General features: G+C 36.0%; 1 protein-coding gene across 1 annotated transcript; it reads left to right on the forward strand.

Annotated features, from left to right (window-relative positions):
- The first annotated feature begins 8,243 nt into the window (after nt 1-8,243).
- Nucleotides 8,244-19,831, forward strand: LOC136239492 (kynureninase-like). Its single transcript, XM_066030236.1, has 13 exons — nt 8,244-8,254; nt 9,183-9,279; nt 11,481-11,563; nt 13,394-13,533; nt 13,609-13,683; nt 14,137-14,218; nt 14,266-14,330; nt 14,377-14,552; nt 14,743-14,795; nt 14,849-14,934; nt 18,871-19,000; nt 19,467-19,582; nt 19,632-19,831. Exons 2-13 carry the CDS (start codon nt 9,260-9,262, stop codon nt 19,758-19,760), a joined length of 1,155 nt encoding a protein of 384 aa, XP_065886308.1. The 5' UTR covers nt 8,244-8,254; nt 9,183-9,259; the 3' UTR covers nt 19,761-19,831.
- Nucleotides 19,832-20,417: the final 586 nt, after the last annotated feature.

The following is a 20,417-nucleotide window of genomic DNA, read 5'->3' on the forward strand; positions in this document are numbered from 1 at the left end:
TAGTCCATGCTGAGGGTCCACTAGCAACCTGTGCTAGTGGCCTGAGTATGTTACAAAAATTAATTACTTAACTACAGTAAGTTACTTATTTATTTAATTATAAATCAATTAGTATGTAACTACAAGAGGTCAAAGTTCATGACAAGATGATCGCTGACACAGTTACCACACGGACAGAGATAGTGATATTTGTGTGGGTCAGTAGAATTGAAGTTTGTGATAAAATGATTCCAGAGAAAAGATTTGATGCGTCTTTTGATGGTTTCTATAGGCAAACTTATATCAATGATTGGTAGGGAATTCCAAAGGCGACAGATTCGGTTGAAATAAAAATGACGCTCTTTATTAGTAAAGGATATGTTGTGGTGTAGCTTGACTGAATTGGATCTTGTAGTACTATGGGAGAATGAAATGTAGAGGTTGATATTGAAGCTTGGAGTGGGATGTTTCAGAGAGTTGACAAAAAAGATTATGTCTGATATTTCAAAGATGTACATTAATGGAAGCAAATTGAGTTTTGTCAGCCGTGTTTTGTAGTCTGAGGAGAAGTCTTGTAAAATATATTTAGTTGCCCTACGTTGAAGTTGTTCAATTTTGGAGATGTCTTTTAAGAGATGAGGTCGCCACACTGGTGCACAGTATAGGAGCTGCGATCTTACTAAGGATATATATAGTTTGAGCGTAACCGAAGGCACAATGGTTTTACAAAAGGTTCTACGTACAAGTCCCAGAGTCTTATAGGCTTTCTTTAGAATGTAGTCATGATGCTCGTTCCAATTGAGATTGTCACTAATCAGGACACCTAGGTCTTTATGCAAATGGGAAGTGTTTATAGGATTGCCATTGATGTTATAAGTGGATGTAAATTTACATTTAAACGACAGATGGGTACTTTTAGAGGAATGAAATGACAAAAGAGATGTTGTGCTCCAATTTGATAAGCAGTTTAAATCATGTTGTAAGAGCTGCATGTCGCTTGGTACTTTGACATGTTTAAAGCATTTTGTATCATCAGCAAAATAAAGATTTTACTGTAAGTGATGGCACAGGAGATATCATTCATGTAAATAATGAATAATAAAGGACCAAGTATACTACCTTGAGTTACTCCTGATTCAACAGGGAGAAGATTGGAATTACAGCCATTAATTGATACAAATTGAGACCTATTAGTAACATATGCCAGAAACCATGACCAGACAGAGTTCACCGCCAATATCGAACATACGAAGTTTGTGAAGTAGATGTGAATGAGAAATAGTATCAAAAGCCTTGGTGATATCCAGGTAAATGATATCCAGCTGATGACGAGAGGTAAAAATGTCCGATAAAACTAAAAGGAGTTGTTGTACTGATGAATGATTCTGAATAAATCCAAACTGGGCAGGATTTATTCTGCTAGTAACATGTCCAATAATTTTATCGTGCAGTATTCCTTCCAACACTTTAGAAGTATTACTGAGTAAGGATATCGGTCGGTAGTTGTTGATATGGGTAGGGTCACCAGATTTAAACACAGGAATTATTTTGTGAACTTTCCATTCACAAGGAAGATAACCAAATTTTAATGTCAGATTGAAAAGATAGTGAAGAGGTTTATAGAGGACCGAAGCACACTTAGAAAGTAGAATGGGTGGGATGCCGTCTGGGCCCATGGCCTTGGATGTGTCTAAGCTTACCAATGCTTCATAGACATCAGCTTCAGTGATTGTAATATGACAGAGTGATACAGGACAATAGGAGTTAAAAGAAGGCGGTAAATCAGTGGAAGTGTTATTAAAAATTGAGTAAAAGTAATTGTTGAAAGCATTGGCTTTATCATTATCACAGTCGAATGTCGTAGAATTGTGATACATAGTGGAGGGGATAGATTTGGATTTTGTAAACCCTCTGATATATTTGTAAATTTTGGGATTGTCAGATGTAGTGACTAAATTGGATTCATATGTCATTTTAGCATTGCTGATCTTTGCTTGAAGCAGGTTTTGGGAGGTTTCTAGCTTATTTTTATTGTATTCAGTAGAGTTGTTGTTAAATTTACGTCTAAGTGAGCGTAGACAGTTGATGTGGTGTCTAATGTCGGAATTGAACCACACGGGCTGACTATTAGGTTTAATTGTAGTTATGGGAATAAAATGTGGTAGAGCATCTTTAATGGTGTTGCTAAGGTATGACCACACAAATTCAATATCTTCAGACATGAGACAAGGTGTGAAATCAGAGTTATATAAAAGTAACACAGGTCATTGTAGTTACCTTTAGAGTAATTTAGAAATCGTGTAGCCCTTTGGTCACTGTCATTGTTCAATGATGAATGAGAGTCAAAGGTTATGACAAAATGGTCTGATGGGATAGGTAAAGGAGCATCACAGTGTATTCTTAGATTCAAAATATTGTATGTTCACCGGAGATAAGAGATGGCTATGTATTCTGTATGGTGAGATCGTTGTACTTCTAGGGTGCGAGATACTCATAACAAAACATTTAGATGCATTCAATTTCATCAGCCACATTAATTTTGCTGCCAATCTTGTAGGGCAGCTATGTTACCCAAGTGACCAAAACAACTGCTTACCAACCAAGTTTCTTTCCCTCCACTATCAAACAATTATACAGCCTCCAGATCGCATCATTGAAGCAGAAACTGTAGAACAATTAACTTAGATTTGTTTGTTGTATTTGTTTGTTGTATATGTTTTTCTTTTGAGGGTCTAATCCTCCTAAGCTGTCTCTCCAGTAACTACCTAATTGTAATCATAATCATAAACCAGTTACAAGTGGCTAGGTGCTGTGTTTATATAGACCTGCAGTTGACGTGGGATGATACTCTTATTTATTACTGGGAAGGCAATAATTACCGATTATGAGGTATGGGAGGGGAGCGAGAGATTGCTTGATAAAACTGGGAACTTGAGATTAGATCACGTACACAATACTACTGAGAAGTATAATGGCTTGAACCAGAAAAGGAGTACATGTTCATCCCTGAGATATGAGCTACAGCCTGGTTCACTGGTTTGGGAATGGCAAAGTTACAAAAGATGATGCTCTAATAGAGCAGTCAACCACTTTAATGGAACAGTCTCATTGTGAACTGCCAGTAGCTAGTCTATTTATTTGTAAAAACAGAGTGTGAAAATTGTCTAAACATATTTCCTCAGAGCTCCTAATATTTGAAAATCTTCCTGGTCAGCTTGCAGAATGTCATTTAGTACAGCTAACTTGAAACTCCATGTGCAACTTTCATTAGTTAAGTTTACCAGCACTGCTTGACCTGCTCCCACTCCATGATTTTTATTTATTCTACTGAATTACTGTTGCTCCAGTTGAAGTAGGCAGTGGATCTAGTGTTCAAGCATTTTCATTAGTGCAAATATGTATTAGTTAACTAAAACTATAGCTAAAGGCAAATCCATATTATAACTAAACTAAATCTATATGTACAACTAAAACTATAACTAAAACAAAAGGGTTTTTATAAATTTTATCAAAAGTATAACTATAACTAAAATATTTTTGCATTTTTAACTATAACTAAAACTAAAACAACACAGAGAATATAACCATAACTATATCAATAACTAAAAGGAATTAAGAAAAATTACTATAACTAAGTGTACCTAAAGTTGACAGCTCTCTATACCAGATAAAGCACTGCCTTTCGCTCGTGCTATACGGGAAATATAGCACTCAAAGAGAAATTAATTAATTAAATGGAAACACACGTACATACTGAAAACTACACCATACTACTACTTATTACCTAACTATATACTTATTACTAGCTACGTACTTAACTTAACCAATGTCAAAGTCAGGAAATTCGTCCTCAGCAGTAAGCGAATACTGGCGGAGTATCATTTTCGCATTGTACCTCCACAAAGTAACAGACAGTTGCTGAAGAAGTTGGCGCCTAGCAAACTTTCGAGGTAAACCGTTTCTAACAGTTGTTCTAAACTAAAATGAAACTATTATAACTAAAACTAAATAAAACAACACTAATTTTCACAAAAATATCTTCAGTTTAAATTCAAGAGTGCTCCAAAAAACTGTTTTTGATGGTAATATTGCAATACACTGCATGGACGACTTTTTATCTCCAAGACTCCAACATACAGGATTTAGACAAACTGATTTAACTTTGGCAGATGCAGTTCAATCAGAAGTGTGCTGTATACTCAATCACCAAATCCTGTAGCTGTGATGTACCACACAGAAGTATCCAAGCACACATACGTAATCATTTATGCACTATGCAATGATGATGCACCATGCATAATATATTAACTAAATAAGTGCTAAAGCTGATAGAGTGCTAAACACAATTTTTACACATTGTGCTGTAAAAGCATTATTTTAATCTGATGAAACAGTAGAAATGGTAATTAAAAACAGAAATGGTCAAACTGTCTTTATATGTGAGGGGGCATAGGAAAAGGGACCTATAGAGACTTTTTAAACTTATGAGAAAAGTCCCGTTTATTGTTAGGTAATTATAGTAAATTACATACATTAGGAAAGTACACTTGTATCTAAATTCTTCATAACTTTATGAAACAATTGAGTATTGACTTGAAATTTGAAATAATTATGAATAGCTAGCAAATTGTGGAATTCTTTTATTAGCATAACTCAAATTCCATGTCTAACTGCTATAGGTCCCTTTTCCTACAGTATGCCCCGTCACATGTACATGTATGCTAGAATAAATAAACCCTTGCTAAGTGGCTGCCACCAGTAATTTTGGGGACCCCTCTTTGTGGTTGACCAAAGAAAGGTTGTAACAATAGAATTAAGTTACAGACATGTATTTCATGGATTTATTAAAGGTCAACTGCAATGAAAACTTTTCTTACTATTATATATTATAGTATATTGTTGCTACAAACATGTGGTACTATATAGTTTTTAAAGTTTGTTTTTCTTTGATATACAGTATAATAGCAAGAGTCCATAATACTTCTTTATTATGGACTCTTGATAATAGTTATAGTGTATTAACTTGCATGCATGGACAACATTTTGATTAAAGTGTGGACCATAATAAATGGGAGATGATATTGGCCTAACTTTCGGACATAATTACAAGTTGATCTTTGTACATGTAGAGGTGGTGGTCTTTGAGAGGTGGCCACTAAGCAAGGGTAAGAATGTTGTTATTGTTGTTGTGGTTGCTTTTTGTTTTTACTGTTCTTTTATTGCCACGCCCACCTTATGGTTTATTTATTTATTTAGGCTTTATGGTGTAAAAACACCAAAGGTCTGTTGGTAGCAACCAACAGCCATAAAATACATACAATTAATACTAACTACTTAAGTAGTTACATAGTTGCATAGTTATTATAAGTGGTAGTTGGAGGTTTAGTTTGGTGACATCTGCAGCATTGACATAAGTAATGTAGAGTGCAATTGTTATTCTCATCAAAGTTTCTAAGAAAATGATCCCACAGATATGATTTTAGTTTAGATTTTGACAAACAAACTAAAATGTTTAAGTCTAGAATTGGTATGACATTCCACAGGGATGGTAAACAATGAAAATAGGAATGTTGTGATTGTTGTTAAGCTGTTGACGTAACAAGTTAGAGTTTGTTGTTGGAGCCTGTTGGTAGAGTTGAAAGTGATGTAGTTATTGATGTTGAACTGATTAGTTGGTGATTTGATAGATTTGATAGCAAATGGTATGTCTTGTATGTACTTTAAAGGAAGGAGCCTCAGATTTAATATATCAAACAGTCTTTGTAACAACTAGCGTAATTGTTTAAGATGTATTTAGTGGCACGGCGTTGAATTCTTTCAAGGTTTAAAATGTCTTTCATTAGGTGAGGATGCCAAACTTGTGTACAGTAGGGTAACTGTAATCTCACCAATGATACATACAGTCTAACCAATGTAGAAGGTGAATGGGTGGAGGCAAAAGTACGGCAAATTAGTCCAAGCATTTTGTATGCACGAACGGTGATGTCTTTGTAATGTTTATCCCAACTTAGGTCTTCAGATAATATTAATCCAAGATCTTTATGAGAATCGACATGAGGTATAATTGAATTGGGCATAGAATAAGTGGCGTCCAGTTTACGTTTGAATGATAAATGAATAAATTTCTTTAAACTGAAATCCAGATCAACATCCCTTGACCAAGTTAAAAGAGCAGTGATGTCATCTTGAAGAGCCGTATGATCAGAGAGTGTTCTAACATGAATAAAGCACTTGGCATCGTTAGCAAATTTGAGTAGTTGGCTTTCATGAATGTATGAAGACATGTCATTGATGTAAACTAAAAACAGCAAGGTGCCAAGAATACTATCCTGTGGGACACCAGAAACTACTGGACGTAAATTAGAATAGCAGTTGTTGATAGAAACCCTTTGATAACAATTAGTCAAATACCGTATGACAACAAATATTGGCGAAACTAAAATTTGGCGATTTGCTATAAAATTTGCAGTTGGCGAAAATTTAATTTGGCGAAATGCTCTCGCAAAAAAAATTGGCGAATGAATTAAACTGACTCGCTTTAAAGAATATTCGGGTCCTGCTTGCATAGACGCCTACTGTACTCAAATATCTTTGCTCCAATTTCTTTCGTGGCCACACCCACACTTTCAGGATTATTTGCTGTCTGTAGGCATACTTGTCCATTTATCAATGGCTGCGCACGAATTCATGTCTGCTGCTGCCTGCAAGCTTACGAGGTGCCACGCCCACTAATCAAGTACGAGTTCTAGTCTAGTCAGTAAGCCACACCCATTTGCATGTGTGGAACCACACTAATTTACCGGTTTCAGCAGTATTCACGAAGGTTTGAAACCTACTTCAACACTGAACTGCTTGACCCAAGGTTTGAAAATAATATTGACGAAATTTAAATTTGGCGGTTTAGTGACGAATCGCCAATTCGCCAAATTTAGTTCACCGCCAAAATTAATTGATATACGGTAGTTTTTGAACCAAGACCATTTTTCCATGTTGTGGTTGTGTGTGCCCGAGGACCAGTGGCGGATCTAGGATTTTTAAAAGGGGGTTTCTGAAAGTTGGTGTAGCTGAATAAGGCATCTGATGACATTTCTCCTGAAAATTTTGAGATTTTAGAAGCTCTGAGATTGGATTTTAGGCTACTTTTAGTTAGCAATTACAATAAATCCAATGCTTTAAACTGTAAATACTATAGCTAACTATATAGGGCAAAGATGGTGACTATAAGCTGTAGCTTTGATTGCTCTATTAGAGTAGTTACTTGACTGTTCTATTAGAGTATCTCGATCGTTTTTAATGTAATGGGAGATGAAAAGTGAATTGTTGCTGAGGGTTTAATGCTATAAATGGTGTTAGTTAAGTGCAGCTGCATGCATGTTATTGAAATATAGTGGTATATAGTTGTTTGATATCACAAATTGTCAGTACAACAATGTTTATGTATTTAGACTTGCACTGAGCTAAATTTAAAAGGGGGTTTCTGTCGAAACCCCAGAAACCCCTCTAGATCCGCCACTGATGACATACCACAATTTAGTTTCTGTGTATATATGTCATACATTATTTACATCATGATGGCTCTCTCTCTCATATTATTATGAAAATTTGACAATCTCCGTAATTTCCAGTTTCCATTTCCACTGATTCCAATTGCCCACTATGTGGTTAGCATAGAACTACAGGCTTGCAGTTAGCTAATAACTATAGTGTAATTTCCAGTCAAACAGGATCCTTATTAGTTAGTGGCAGGCAGTAAGTGTTAACTGTGAAATAAATTCAAATAATCGCATAACTCCGGCACTACTGGAAGATCACGGACAACTAAATTCTCCGTAATCTTGGCAGTAATTTCACTAATCTGCTGTATTTAATAGTTGAAGTGACAACTATAAATACGTTGCCATAGCTACGTCATGCGTAAGCAGTAAGTGCCAGTGCAGATAAAATGTGCTATCACTCATATTAACCCAACTAACCAAGTCAAGTCGTGTCACTAACCTCGTCTAGTCTGGTGCTGCCAACCCTATTTTAGTCGCTTACATATTTTTCGGGGAGCTAGACTATACCTCGTCTGCATTCATCATGGAGAAACCAGGAGAGACTCTGTTAGAAATATCGAAGGAGCAAGGATTGACTATAACGGAGGAAGCATTTGCCAGACACTTGGATAAAATTGACGATGTTGGGAACCTACGAAAGCAGTTTCATGTACCACGTGTGTCAGAACTACTGGAAGAGTTTGATGATAGTGGCCCGCTTCTCAACGATACAATTAGAGGTAGCTAACTAGCTAGCTAATTATAAGCTGTAGCTTTTCTTATAAGTGTTTTCCTATGAAACATGCCCCACCTCCCACTCCCCTCCTCCCGGTTTACACCGCCTATGCACTTACACAGCAGGCTAGTTAGCTAGCTGATATTTTCATAGTGAACTACTGATAATTTTGTTAGCTAGCTAGCTATGATTATGTTTATCTTCTTCTCAATTCAAACGACCTTCACACAAAATTTCTTTTGATGTAAAGGTACAGACAGGAATTCATTGTCAGCTGACCTTAAAGATTGCATTCTTTTTGCCATTTTTTATCACTTATGTGATTTTAAGATGTTGTTGAGTGTGCATGGGCATGGTGTAGTGTTGCTTTGTATAGCTAGGTGTACTTATGTCTAACTTTACATCACTCCAACAGGGAGGAACAGCATTGTGCCAATCATTGATAGTTTAAAATAATAAATTGAATCTACTAGTCTATGTGTATGCACTGAGGGTTTAGCTATACATACATAGTGTTGCAGCAACTTGCTTGCTTACTGACAGACAGCCTAACTGGTTGACTAATAGGTTTAACTTTTATTGTACTTTGTAAAGTTACATGCACATAGTATATATGTACATTGGTATAATGTATGTAGCCCAGATACTCTAGTATATACAGTATATTAGTAAACGTCCAGCTGAGTTCTTATAATGACAATATCCTGATTTCAAACAGAAAACCTACACAAGTGTATTAATCAAAAGAAACCTGACAGTTATTTTTATGTTGCTAACAATAATGTCGATTCATTAAGATTCCAATCTCCATAGTGAGCGTATATAAATTTGCATGCATACCATATCTTCGATTAAACAGTTGATGATATAGCTGCATTCAATGGCTTAGTTAATTTGGTGGAATGTGTATAATCATTTTAATACTTAATTAGAACATGAATGTATCTATTTTGTTGGACACTCACTTGGACTACAGCCGGTCACAGCCAAACAGCTGGTAATTGATGAAATGGATAAATGGCAAAAGAGGTATAGTATAGTACTTATCTGTATACAGTAGTTGTATGGATTTCATCACAAACACACACAAAAGCAGATACCCTGCTGGCATTTCCCGTGAACCAACACTGAGACACCTGTGTGCTACTCAGATGCTATGATTTGGCACATACAAATTATTCTGAGGCAGGACTAGTAACCAACAGGAGGCTGTACCATGATCCACAGTTGAAGGTATGGGCACCCATAGTCCCACCTGGACCTTCACCAGCTGTGTGAAACATGGATGGTTGGCATTTACTAGTTTCTGGTTGCCACCAGATACCCATTTGATGTTACAGCCGGGTGGGTTAATTACTTCTCCAGTTGATGCCAAGTGACTAAGCTCCCATTTAAATAGCTGGGTAGACTGGAGCAATGTAAGTAAAGTTCTTGAAATCAGTAGCACTGGGCAACGCTTGAACATCGAACCTGGAACTTTTTGATTACCAGGCTGGTGCTTTACTATGCTGCCTTACCCACACCACACACACACACACACTCTCACACACACACACATGCGCAAACACGCGTGCGCGCACACATGCACACACACGCGCACGCATACACACACACTACACACACACACACTACACACGCATGCACTACACACACACACACACACTACACACGCACGCACGCACTACACACACACACGCACTACACACACACACGCACTACACACATACATGCACTACAAACACACATGCACTACAAACACACACTACACGCACACCACACACACACCACACACACACACACACACACGCACACGCACACACACACACACACACACACACACTGTACACAAGTACATGATCTAAAAATCCAATACAACAATGTGAATTAGTGACAAAAATGTGAATTGGAACATACAAACTCTTAGCTATGACATACATACCATTACTAGCCATACATACACATATCAGTTATAATTTAATGAAACCCAATACACATGCATACATCCAACTATTGTAATCATACTTACTGCACATGTATTGATATTTGTGACCCAGTCTGAGAAAACCGGTCTAATCACCCATGTCAGCAGATTCGATTTTTCACCCAGGACACACAGCTACATGAATAAACTATCTAATTCCACATTTAAAATCAGCTAGACTTGAGTGGTCTGGTTTTGCTGGCTGCTTTTCCCAAGCCCAGTGGCGATCCGTACGTGTGGTGCGGGGCCTTAATGGAGCTCTGGTCAGCCTGGGAATGACTGTGTGTGGCTGTACAGCTCTGTGGTGTTGAATAAGTACCTCTGCTGTGAGTTTCCTTTCATTTTAGCCAGTTTTGAGACCTCATTGGCTCAAAACTTGTCCTAATTCATCCCTTGGCCTTCCTTTTCAATTTTTGAACACCATCTTGCCCGCCTTCCAGGGCCCCCGCCTCCCACCCAATTTGCAGCTCACCTGATACAGTCAACCTCGGTTTAAAAACTATCTAAAATGGCAGGAAACTTAGTTGTTGGCTACTTGCACAGTGGATGCTCTGGAAGGTAAGGGATTGGTGTAAAACGTGTGAAAATTTGGTACACATAGCTTCAACCATTGGCGAGCTACAGCACACTAAATACTTAAAACCAGCATTTCTCGATACTTTTAAATAGGCGATAAGCCCGGTTTTGTCAGACTGGGTCACATTTGATACCATACACAGTACATGTAATGTATACAAGTGCTCTAACAGCATTGTGCCATCTTCAACGGTCTAGTGTCTGGTAGTTGACTAACATACACTTATTTCAGTTCATTCATGACCGAAACATTCAAAATAGGCTGTTTAGGTTTCTTGTAGATTGCTGAATTGTACTTATAGTTACATGCATGATGGTTAGTTAAGCCATACTGGTCAGAAGTGTATGCACACTACTCCCTGCAGCTAGTGGAGCTGTACAATATGGTAACTATATCCACTTGCAATCTCACTTTTAGTGATTAATTTTCATACACCTACACAATGCACTTTGTCACCATTAACACCAGTATGATGTCATCGTTGATCAATAGACCATACCAGAAATTAATGAGATAGCAAATTGTTAGAAACATGTAGCACTAATGATATAGTAACTCAATTTAATTGCTTTCTAATACAGGAAACGCATGCAAAAAATTTCAAGTAGAAAGATACAGTGTATAGCTGACATGTGTATAAGGCTAATCATTTATATTATTGCATGTGTGTAGAGGACATCGTGGCAGATTTACTGGTGAGAGACCATGGACTAGTATTGAGGATACTGTGACTGAGCAGAGTGGAATATTAGTTGGTTAGTAACACAAAAAGATGCTGCACTGTTGGATTTTATGTATATAATAGCTAACACAGCTTAGCTGTATTAAGCTTGCATGTAGTAAATTTCATTTTTTGACTCTAAAGGAAATGCACAAATAACATGTAACTGTAGGTTGTCAACATAAAACAATTATGTAAACTAACTATATCCATTAAAACTGTGTACTTAATGTGTACCACTCATATTAACTCTTGACTAATCAACCCTTTGCCTTCACATAGCTATCCCTACAACACTGAGAGGTATTAATGCATTTGTATATGATGGGGAGATGGTATGTAATTTTTCTAAAAGATATACTGAAATTAAAATATGCCCCCAAGTTACGAATTTACAACTCCTTCAGTTGAATGTCAATTCACAAAAGTACATAGTTCATTAAACTCCTTTTCCTCAGCCCTCCAGAATGATGACATGTAACATATCTATAAACTGAACATACATGCAAACATGTAGCTAACATGGTATGCACTTGTGATTAGTGGGAGATGATAGTTCACATTTTCTATTCATTGAAAAACAAACACATATCACATTTTAGATTACCACGGTAATGTGTGTTAAACTCTCACAGCTTTATTGAGCATAATTACAATTCCATAATTTGCACATAATTACATGACAGCTATACCTGGCTATAAATGCTCTACAGTTTCAGTATTGTACCTATAAATGGGCAGGTAGCTACACCCTGTAGCTTGCTGATAGGCCTGAATCAAATATGTTCAAAATTTTGCCCAAATGCTTTAAAGAATTTCCCACAATTTTCACATATTATGCTCTTCAGTGTTCCCATTATGCTTGCATCATACTCCTAGGTTAGCAAAATTTCTTATAATTATCTCGGAACATTTTAATCAGTGAATTATTGATTAGAGTGTTTCACTACAAAGTGACTGTTCTATTAGAAAGTATCAATCTTAGGAGTTATACAGAATGCATTTGAGTGCTCTATTACAGTTTGCAGTTTTCACTGACTGCTCTCATTAGGGACTACTGATCTATTTTCATGGAATTAAGCTCCATAGTTTGAAGTATCCACCTAATATTCTAGCATTATGCTGGCATAGCACAGGACCAGCCTATTATGCTGTTTATTATGTTGGCATATTTGATGTAGGCCTTAGGCCAGTGTCAATGCCTATATACTACTAACTATATGCAGTAAAAATATCCCCCCCCCCCCATAGCTAATGCACTAGGACAGCTGTATATCTTGATTAGCATGTTTACTGACAATAAATGATATTTTTATACACAAGGATTGTTTACAGCATCTACAAATTTAAATATCTAAGTAATAGTTAGACTTCAGACTACAGGGTCTAAGTAATTTAGTAACCTGATGGCACTGTGTCGTAGCTGGGTCTGAGGGTTACTAAATTACTTGGACCCCTGTGGTCTGAAGTCTAGATCCTGTATGTAGTTGTTGTACCTTACCACTGTTGACAGATGTTTGTAACAGAGAAATGTAATGTCAATTAGTAGAAACAAACCATCACTCCACCGGAATTAATAGTTACACATTTAAAATTAATTTTCAGGTGGTGATGCATTGCTAGCGTTACCTGTGCAGGTGCACGTAAAAGGGTCTAAATAAACATGAAAAGGGTCTAAGTCTAAGTACAGTACCTCAGACACCTCCAAAATTCACCACAAAAAGAATCTAATTGAATGTTTGGCCTACAGATTGTTATACTATTATTTGATGAGTTCATAATGTAAAGTAAGGAAGACATTGTCTAGCTAACTGCAATTACATCTAGGGATATCACTGAGTGGTATTATTATTATATACAAAAGGGTCACATGATCCAAAACTGGAGATAGCTATCATGAATGGACTGACAACAAATCTTCACTTGGGGATGATAGCCTTTTATCGACCAACAGCAACGCGGCACAAAATTCTAATGGAACATCAGACTTTTCCATCTGATCAAGTGAGTAACAATGTGTGATAAATATAGTTATCAATGAATTAATCTATATCCAACTACACCTATTTATTACTCCAGCATGCTGTTGAGTCACAGTTAAGGTATCACCATTATGATCCTACTACTTCATTGGTAACTATCCATCCAAGAATGGTGAGCAGCAAGCGTTTATTGAAGAGAGTATTTATCTGCCAGAATATTCTGGCTGTACAAGCACACACATTGATAGGATTTATAAAGTCAAGCTTTTATTCTATTCTTTATTGATCTGTCCCAGACTGAGGTGTTAATTTACAATGTTTGGTATGGCAGCTAGATACTCTACAGTATATCCTTCTAACTTCGTAAATGACTTCTTGCAGTCAGCACCAACCATTCCCACGTGTTTTACCCCAGACAATTATACAATTGGCCAAATTAATTATGTGAATACTGCAGTGACCATCTACACACCTCTACAAATACATCTCTTGAGCAGTCATGCATGTTATTGTCACAAGTACATTATTTGATTAGTAATTAAGTGCCTATAAATTACTGTATCTTCATGGGTGGTAATATTGATTGGATAGCCATGATTAATTTTGTACTGACTTTATATGCTAGGGTGAGCACACTCTAAGAACAAAAGACATATTAGCTAAGATAGCAGAAGAGGGAGACAACACTGCCCTTATACTATTTAGCGGTAAGCTAACAAATAAAAGTGATTGTTTAATGCATTTTTGCTAACAGGAATTCATTTCGTTACTGGACAACTATTTGACATAGAAGCTATTGTAACAGCAGCCCATTCTAAAGTAACTACTGTGCATTAAGTGTGTTGTATAACAATCCCATCTACAGGGCTGCTATGTCGGTATAGACCTGGCTCATGCCATAGGAAATGTTGAACTACACTTAACTGACTGGGGAGTGGATTTTGCCTGTTGGTGTAACTACAAGTACATGAATGGTGGTCCTGGTAGTATTGGTGGATTCTTCTTACACAAAAAACATGCATATGATTTTAGCATACCAAGGTGTGTGGTGCTTGCAAACTACATAATGTTGTAAAGATATTTGCTAATAATTTGATGAATGCGTATTAAATTTTGTCAATAGTAAAAACACACCATAATTATATATGTAATCAAGAGTATAATAGTAACCATTCCATTTTTGGTTTCTAGTACATACTCTTCATTTTATTGTATCATGTTTTATCCGCAGATTGGTGGGATGGTGGTCACATAAGAGAGAAACAAGATTTGAAATGCAAAATGGTGATGTAATTTCTTCACTATAAATGTTTATTTGCTGTTTTGTATCATTCTAGACCTGGACTTACAACCAGGTGCAGCGGGTTTTCAACTAACCAATCCACCAGTATTGGAGACTGTCAATTTACTGGCATCATTAAATGTGAGTGACTATAATAATTGTTCATTATACTAATGGATTTTAAGTACATGTATAGGGTATAACAGATATCATCATCCAGTCTAGTACTACTCTGCATATAATAGAGTTTGAATACCAAAATTCGTACTCATGAATCCATACCATAATAATGAGTTTTATACATTCTTATGGTCTGTTTAGTATATTATGACTAATAAAATAATGATTACAAATGTCAATGACGATAATTAAGGCTGTCATATTGGTATAATATTTAGTATACTGCATCTGTATATATTGAAAAAGTTAATACATGTACTCTTCAGTGTAGTTATACATGCTTAGACCCTTTTTTGTGGTGGATTTTGGAGGTGTCTAAGTTACTTAAACCCTTTTCATGTTTATTACGCACACCAATATTAATTTTAAACTGGGAACAACAGCTACGGGTGGAATAATGGTTGTTTCTATTAATTAGCACTATGTACTTTTTCTCTGTTGCAAGTAGCTGTCAAGAGTGTTTAGGTGCAGCTACATAAGGTCGTGCAAAGTTAATTATATGTTTCTGGTGCTGCCAATTCCCCAAAATTGACCAGGGATTTTTTTTTTGTTTTTTTTTTTTTGCAAGTTTTGGATGTGGTACACTGCATTTGACATACTATAGCAGTACATGGAATTATAGGGAAAAAAAGTTATTGTATAAAATTAGTGCATCCTTTATAAGGAAAGAGTGTATACAAGACATGAAAACCTTTAAAATATTACAAATTATTGTATGGTGATTACACAATTCGTTTAACAAATAATGACCAGGAAGGGAACCAGAAACATATAATTAACTTTTCATGGCCTAACAAGTCTAAATAAGTAAACAAAGGTGCTACTACAGGGCCAGAGGGTTACTAAATAGGTACCGGCCGATTATGCTGGCATAATTTAAAGCATAATAGGTGACCAAAAGCATCAAGCATAATGCCAGCATAATAGGGAAGATATTTGAAAATTTTATTAAAATGCGCAATACACGTGCCTGAAAGAAAGCAAATATTCACTGCTAATAGTATTATTAGTGCATTTCTTGTTTAAAAACACGTAATATAACTTATGAAACCATTTCTTTTTTGGTTATTCACACTTTTGCAGAAATAAGATCGAGATACTCTAATAGAGCAGTCACTTACTCTGATACAGCAGTCAGGAAAGGCTAATATACTCTAATAAAACAGATTGATTTCACTCAGCTATCTATTGCCACCAAATCTAACATAAGACAGACTCTAGATAGAGCAGCCAACACTTGCATTACATGCTCACAACGAATTTTCTTGGCTAGGAACTGCAGTGAGTGGTCTCCTTAAATTTGTAACTACCAATCACCTTTTTTTTTGTTTTCTGTATGTATGTACGTTTGTCAGCTTTGTTCTTGTATTTACCTTGCCGTGCCCACACAGATCTTTTACTACGATCTGATTGTGGTCACACAAGACCGAGGTCACACATACTGTAAGCTAACTCTACTTATTGTGTTTTCTCATTTATAATAATGATGGTTCTCTAATCTCATCATCAGTTCTAGAGCATAATCTTGATTTTGAAAGCATAATTTTGAGCATAATAGGCTTAATTTTTGAGCAATGCTCAGAAGCATAATAGGTAAAATATTGGGCATAATAGGCCGGAGACTATTACTAAATTACGTAGACCCCTGTGGCCTGAACTCTTAAAATAGTAGAGTGGCATAGTGCAAACGTTGTGTCATTTGTGATACAATTATGAAACTTTCCATATAAATTGTATCTCTTGTTGCATTAATTGATATAGTGCCATTTTAGATTTGACCATTGGGTGACTTCTGTGGCTATTTTTGTATTGAAAATTCATCATAATTGTCTTTATCTTCCTGGGGCAGTATTTTGCACTGTTAAAACATGGTTTCAAATTAAAGGTCTTGCTGAAAGAAGCAACCTAGTTTTCATTTGAAGTCAAAAAGTGATTTCATTCCAAAGTTGTAATAATTTCATATTAGTTATGAACTTCTATAAAGTTTACTGTGTAATTTACACCCCTAGGGCAAATAAAATCAGCAAATTTTATGGGTATTAAAACTTTGCAGTGGAACAAGCTATTCACTTCAAACAAAAGCCATATTGTTTCTTAGAACAACACCTTTAATTTGAAAGTATGGTTTAACAGTGTAAAATAATGCCTCTGAAAGATAAAGGCAAAAATTATGAATTTTAATGCAAAAACAACTGTAAAGGGTTGCCAAAGGCAAAACCTGCAGTGGCACTATATCAAAAAATAGTAAATGTCACCAGGAGTATTATTTGTCTGGAAAGTTGTATCACAAAGTGCACGAAATTCCCAATTATTTGCACTATGCCACTCTACTAAAACATGAATACCTACTTCAATGTATTTAATGGTAGTGTTGGGGGTAAGGTGTTACGTAATAATTATTACTTTTGTGGTAACAAAGTAATAATATAATGAAATATGCTATAAAACTGGTAATATAACTCAAGTTAACTATACTTACAAATGTAACACGTTATCTAAGTAATGAAGTTACTGTAACGAGTGCAATATTACTTAATATTATTGCTACAAAAAAGGAAGTTACTAATCTCATTAGTAATCCACTGAGTAATGCCTAGCCACAAAAGCCTACTGAATAAAACTTATTCGCCAGCTTCTTACTTATGACCAAGATTTGCACTTTGTTCAACAAAGCAATCATGTCACGTGATGAGGTGGTAGTTTCACACATGACAGCTTAAGGCTGTGGACACAAAGTAATATAATATGTAATATTATTATAGTTACTTTATCATATGTGACCCAGTCTGAGAAAACCGATCTTATTGCCCATGTCAGCAGATTTGATTTTTCACCCAGGACACAAAGCTACAAGAATAAACTATCTAATTCCACAATCAAAATCAGCTAGACTTGAGTGGTCTGGTTTTGCTGGTTGCTTTTGCCAAGCCCAGTGGTGATCCGTACATGTGGTGTGGGGCCTCAATGGAGCTCTGGTCAGCCTGGAGATGACTGTATGTGGCTGTACAGCTCTGTGGTGTTGAATAAGTACCTCTGCTGTGAATTTCCTTTCATTTTAGCCAGTTTTGAGACCTCAATGGCCCAAAATCTGGCCTAATTCATCCCTTGGCCTTCCTTTTCAATTTTTGAACACCATCGTGCCCGCCTTCCAGGGCCCCTGCCTCCCACCCAATTTGCAGCTCACCTGATACAGTCAACCTCGGTTTAAAAACTATCTAAAATGGTGGGAAACTTAGTTGTTGGCTACTTGCACAGTGGATGCTCTGGAAAGTAAGGAATTGGTGTAAAACATGTGAAAATTTGGTACACCTAGCTTCAACCATTGGCAAGCTACAACACACTAAATACTTAAAACCGGCGTTTCTCAATACTTTTAAATAGGCGATAAGCCCGGTTTTCCCAGATTGGGTTACATATGGGTAATATGTAACTGTAACTAAATAGTAGCTCAGTTGTAAATAATATATTATGTAACAAGTTACTTTTAAAAAGTAACTGCATGCCTCAACACTGTTTAGAGGTTAAATCAACAATTCAGTGTACCATACAGAGTAGTGAGATGGATGACTCACTAAAAAAAATTGTTGATCTTCTTGCCACAAATGATAGCAATTAATAACACATGTAGCACTCATTCAATGGTCTTGCTTATATAACCACCAGTTCATCATCCATGATCACTAGATGCACATACAGGTTATTCTGAGTTAAGAGTTAATGTTACAAATTAAATGCAGTAGATACTCAATTATCCAGACTCTTGATTATCTGAACAGTATGAACGACTGTCCTATTAGAGTATTTTGATACTTACTGTATATTCTATTAGAATAGTGTATGTTCTATTAGAGTAGTTTCACAGAATTTTGTGTAAATAAAATTAATCTTTCCATATAGATATTCAAGCAAACTACAATTAGACAACTAAGACAGAAATCATTACTTTTAACTGGATACCTGGAGTTGCTGCTGAAAGAAATGGTTTGTAATAAGAAGTCATGTTTTGACAAGAATGGATTAAAGTCAGGTTTGTACTACATAATATGGTGGTAAACTAAACACTGACCTACATAAACTACAGCAAGGGTATAGTAACCAGCGTATATAAGTTTTTGTATTATGATTATTTTGACATCTCCATCCTAATGAAAACTTAGTAGACTTCCAACATGTGGTAGTTATAATATGCCCCAAACACCCAATTACCTGTAGAAATAGATCAAGATACCCTGCACTTGTAATAGAGCAGTCAAATGCTCTAATATAGTAGTCACATTTGCATGTCTTTTAAAAGTAATCGTCAATGTTTAAATCTCCGTGAAACAATGAAGCACTTTTCGAGTATATATGCCCAAACCTCCAGTTGTAAAAGGAATGTATACTGAACGTCTAACTTGTTGTGCTATGCATATTGTGCCATATTTAGCCACTATGTATAAATGTCATAGCCAAATTTGTACCAAACATGATTTGTAGCCTATTTTAATATTTAGCTGCAGTGGAGATCATCACTCCCAGTGACCCAGCACAAAGAGAATGCCAATTATCACTAAAATTTTCTTGCTCAGCTGATGAAGTGTATAAGAAACTCCTACATCAAGGAACATTAGTAAGTGTACACAAGGACAACTGTGTAGCTTTTTTTAAATTTTATTTAGTGTGACACAAGGAAGCCTAACATCATGAGGGTAGCTCCTACCCCACTATACAACACCTTCACTGATGTGCTGACTTTTGTCAATCAACTGAAGGAAATACTTTTACTGCAACCAACTGACAATGCTTGATATTATAACTAGAACACTGAAAGACTACATGTACCTATGCAATTGTAGATAAATTGTACATTCAAATTAGTTGCATGACATGAGCATTTTTTTCCATGTATTTCTGTAATTTTACATTCTCAAAAAAGGAACACGATCAGTGGACCACCAATTGAGGTGGCCTAACATGGACGTATATAAATTTTTATATCTAAGTAATATCTAGTCCAAAACAGCCAAGCTGTAAAAAATGGATGTGGCCCCATGGTGAAAAAAAATAGTGAAATCCAAGTAGGCAGCCGAGAAGTGACTGTGATGGTAGGTAAATGTCAAAAATTTTAATAACGACAATTTGGGTGAATTTGTTGCCGAGTCCTAGTGAAACTTGGAGCCAGAGGCGTTACAAATAATTGTACAATTTTTTATATATATATAATAATGAACTTTTCTCAATAGAATGTAACTATCCAACTTGTTGCAATTTTGGACAGTTAATCCTTGTTACAAATTACTATGTAACTAGTTGTGTTACTGTAGTTACTTTAATCTACTACCTAATGTAGTTACAGAAGTAGCTGAACTCTCTACTATATTGCTTGTTTGTAATTGAATTCTCTGCCAGGTGACTAGCTTATAGCTGAACCTTATTTGTTTGTAGCTGAACTCTACACAGGATAA

This window comes from Dysidea avara, chromosome 1 (genome assembly GCF_963678975.1).
Source record: "Dysidea avara chromosome 1, odDysAvar1.4, whole genome shotgun sequence".
Taxonomy (NCBI): domain Eukaryota; kingdom Metazoa; phylum Porifera; class Demospongiae; order Dictyoceratida; family Dysideidae; genus Dysidea; species Dysidea avara.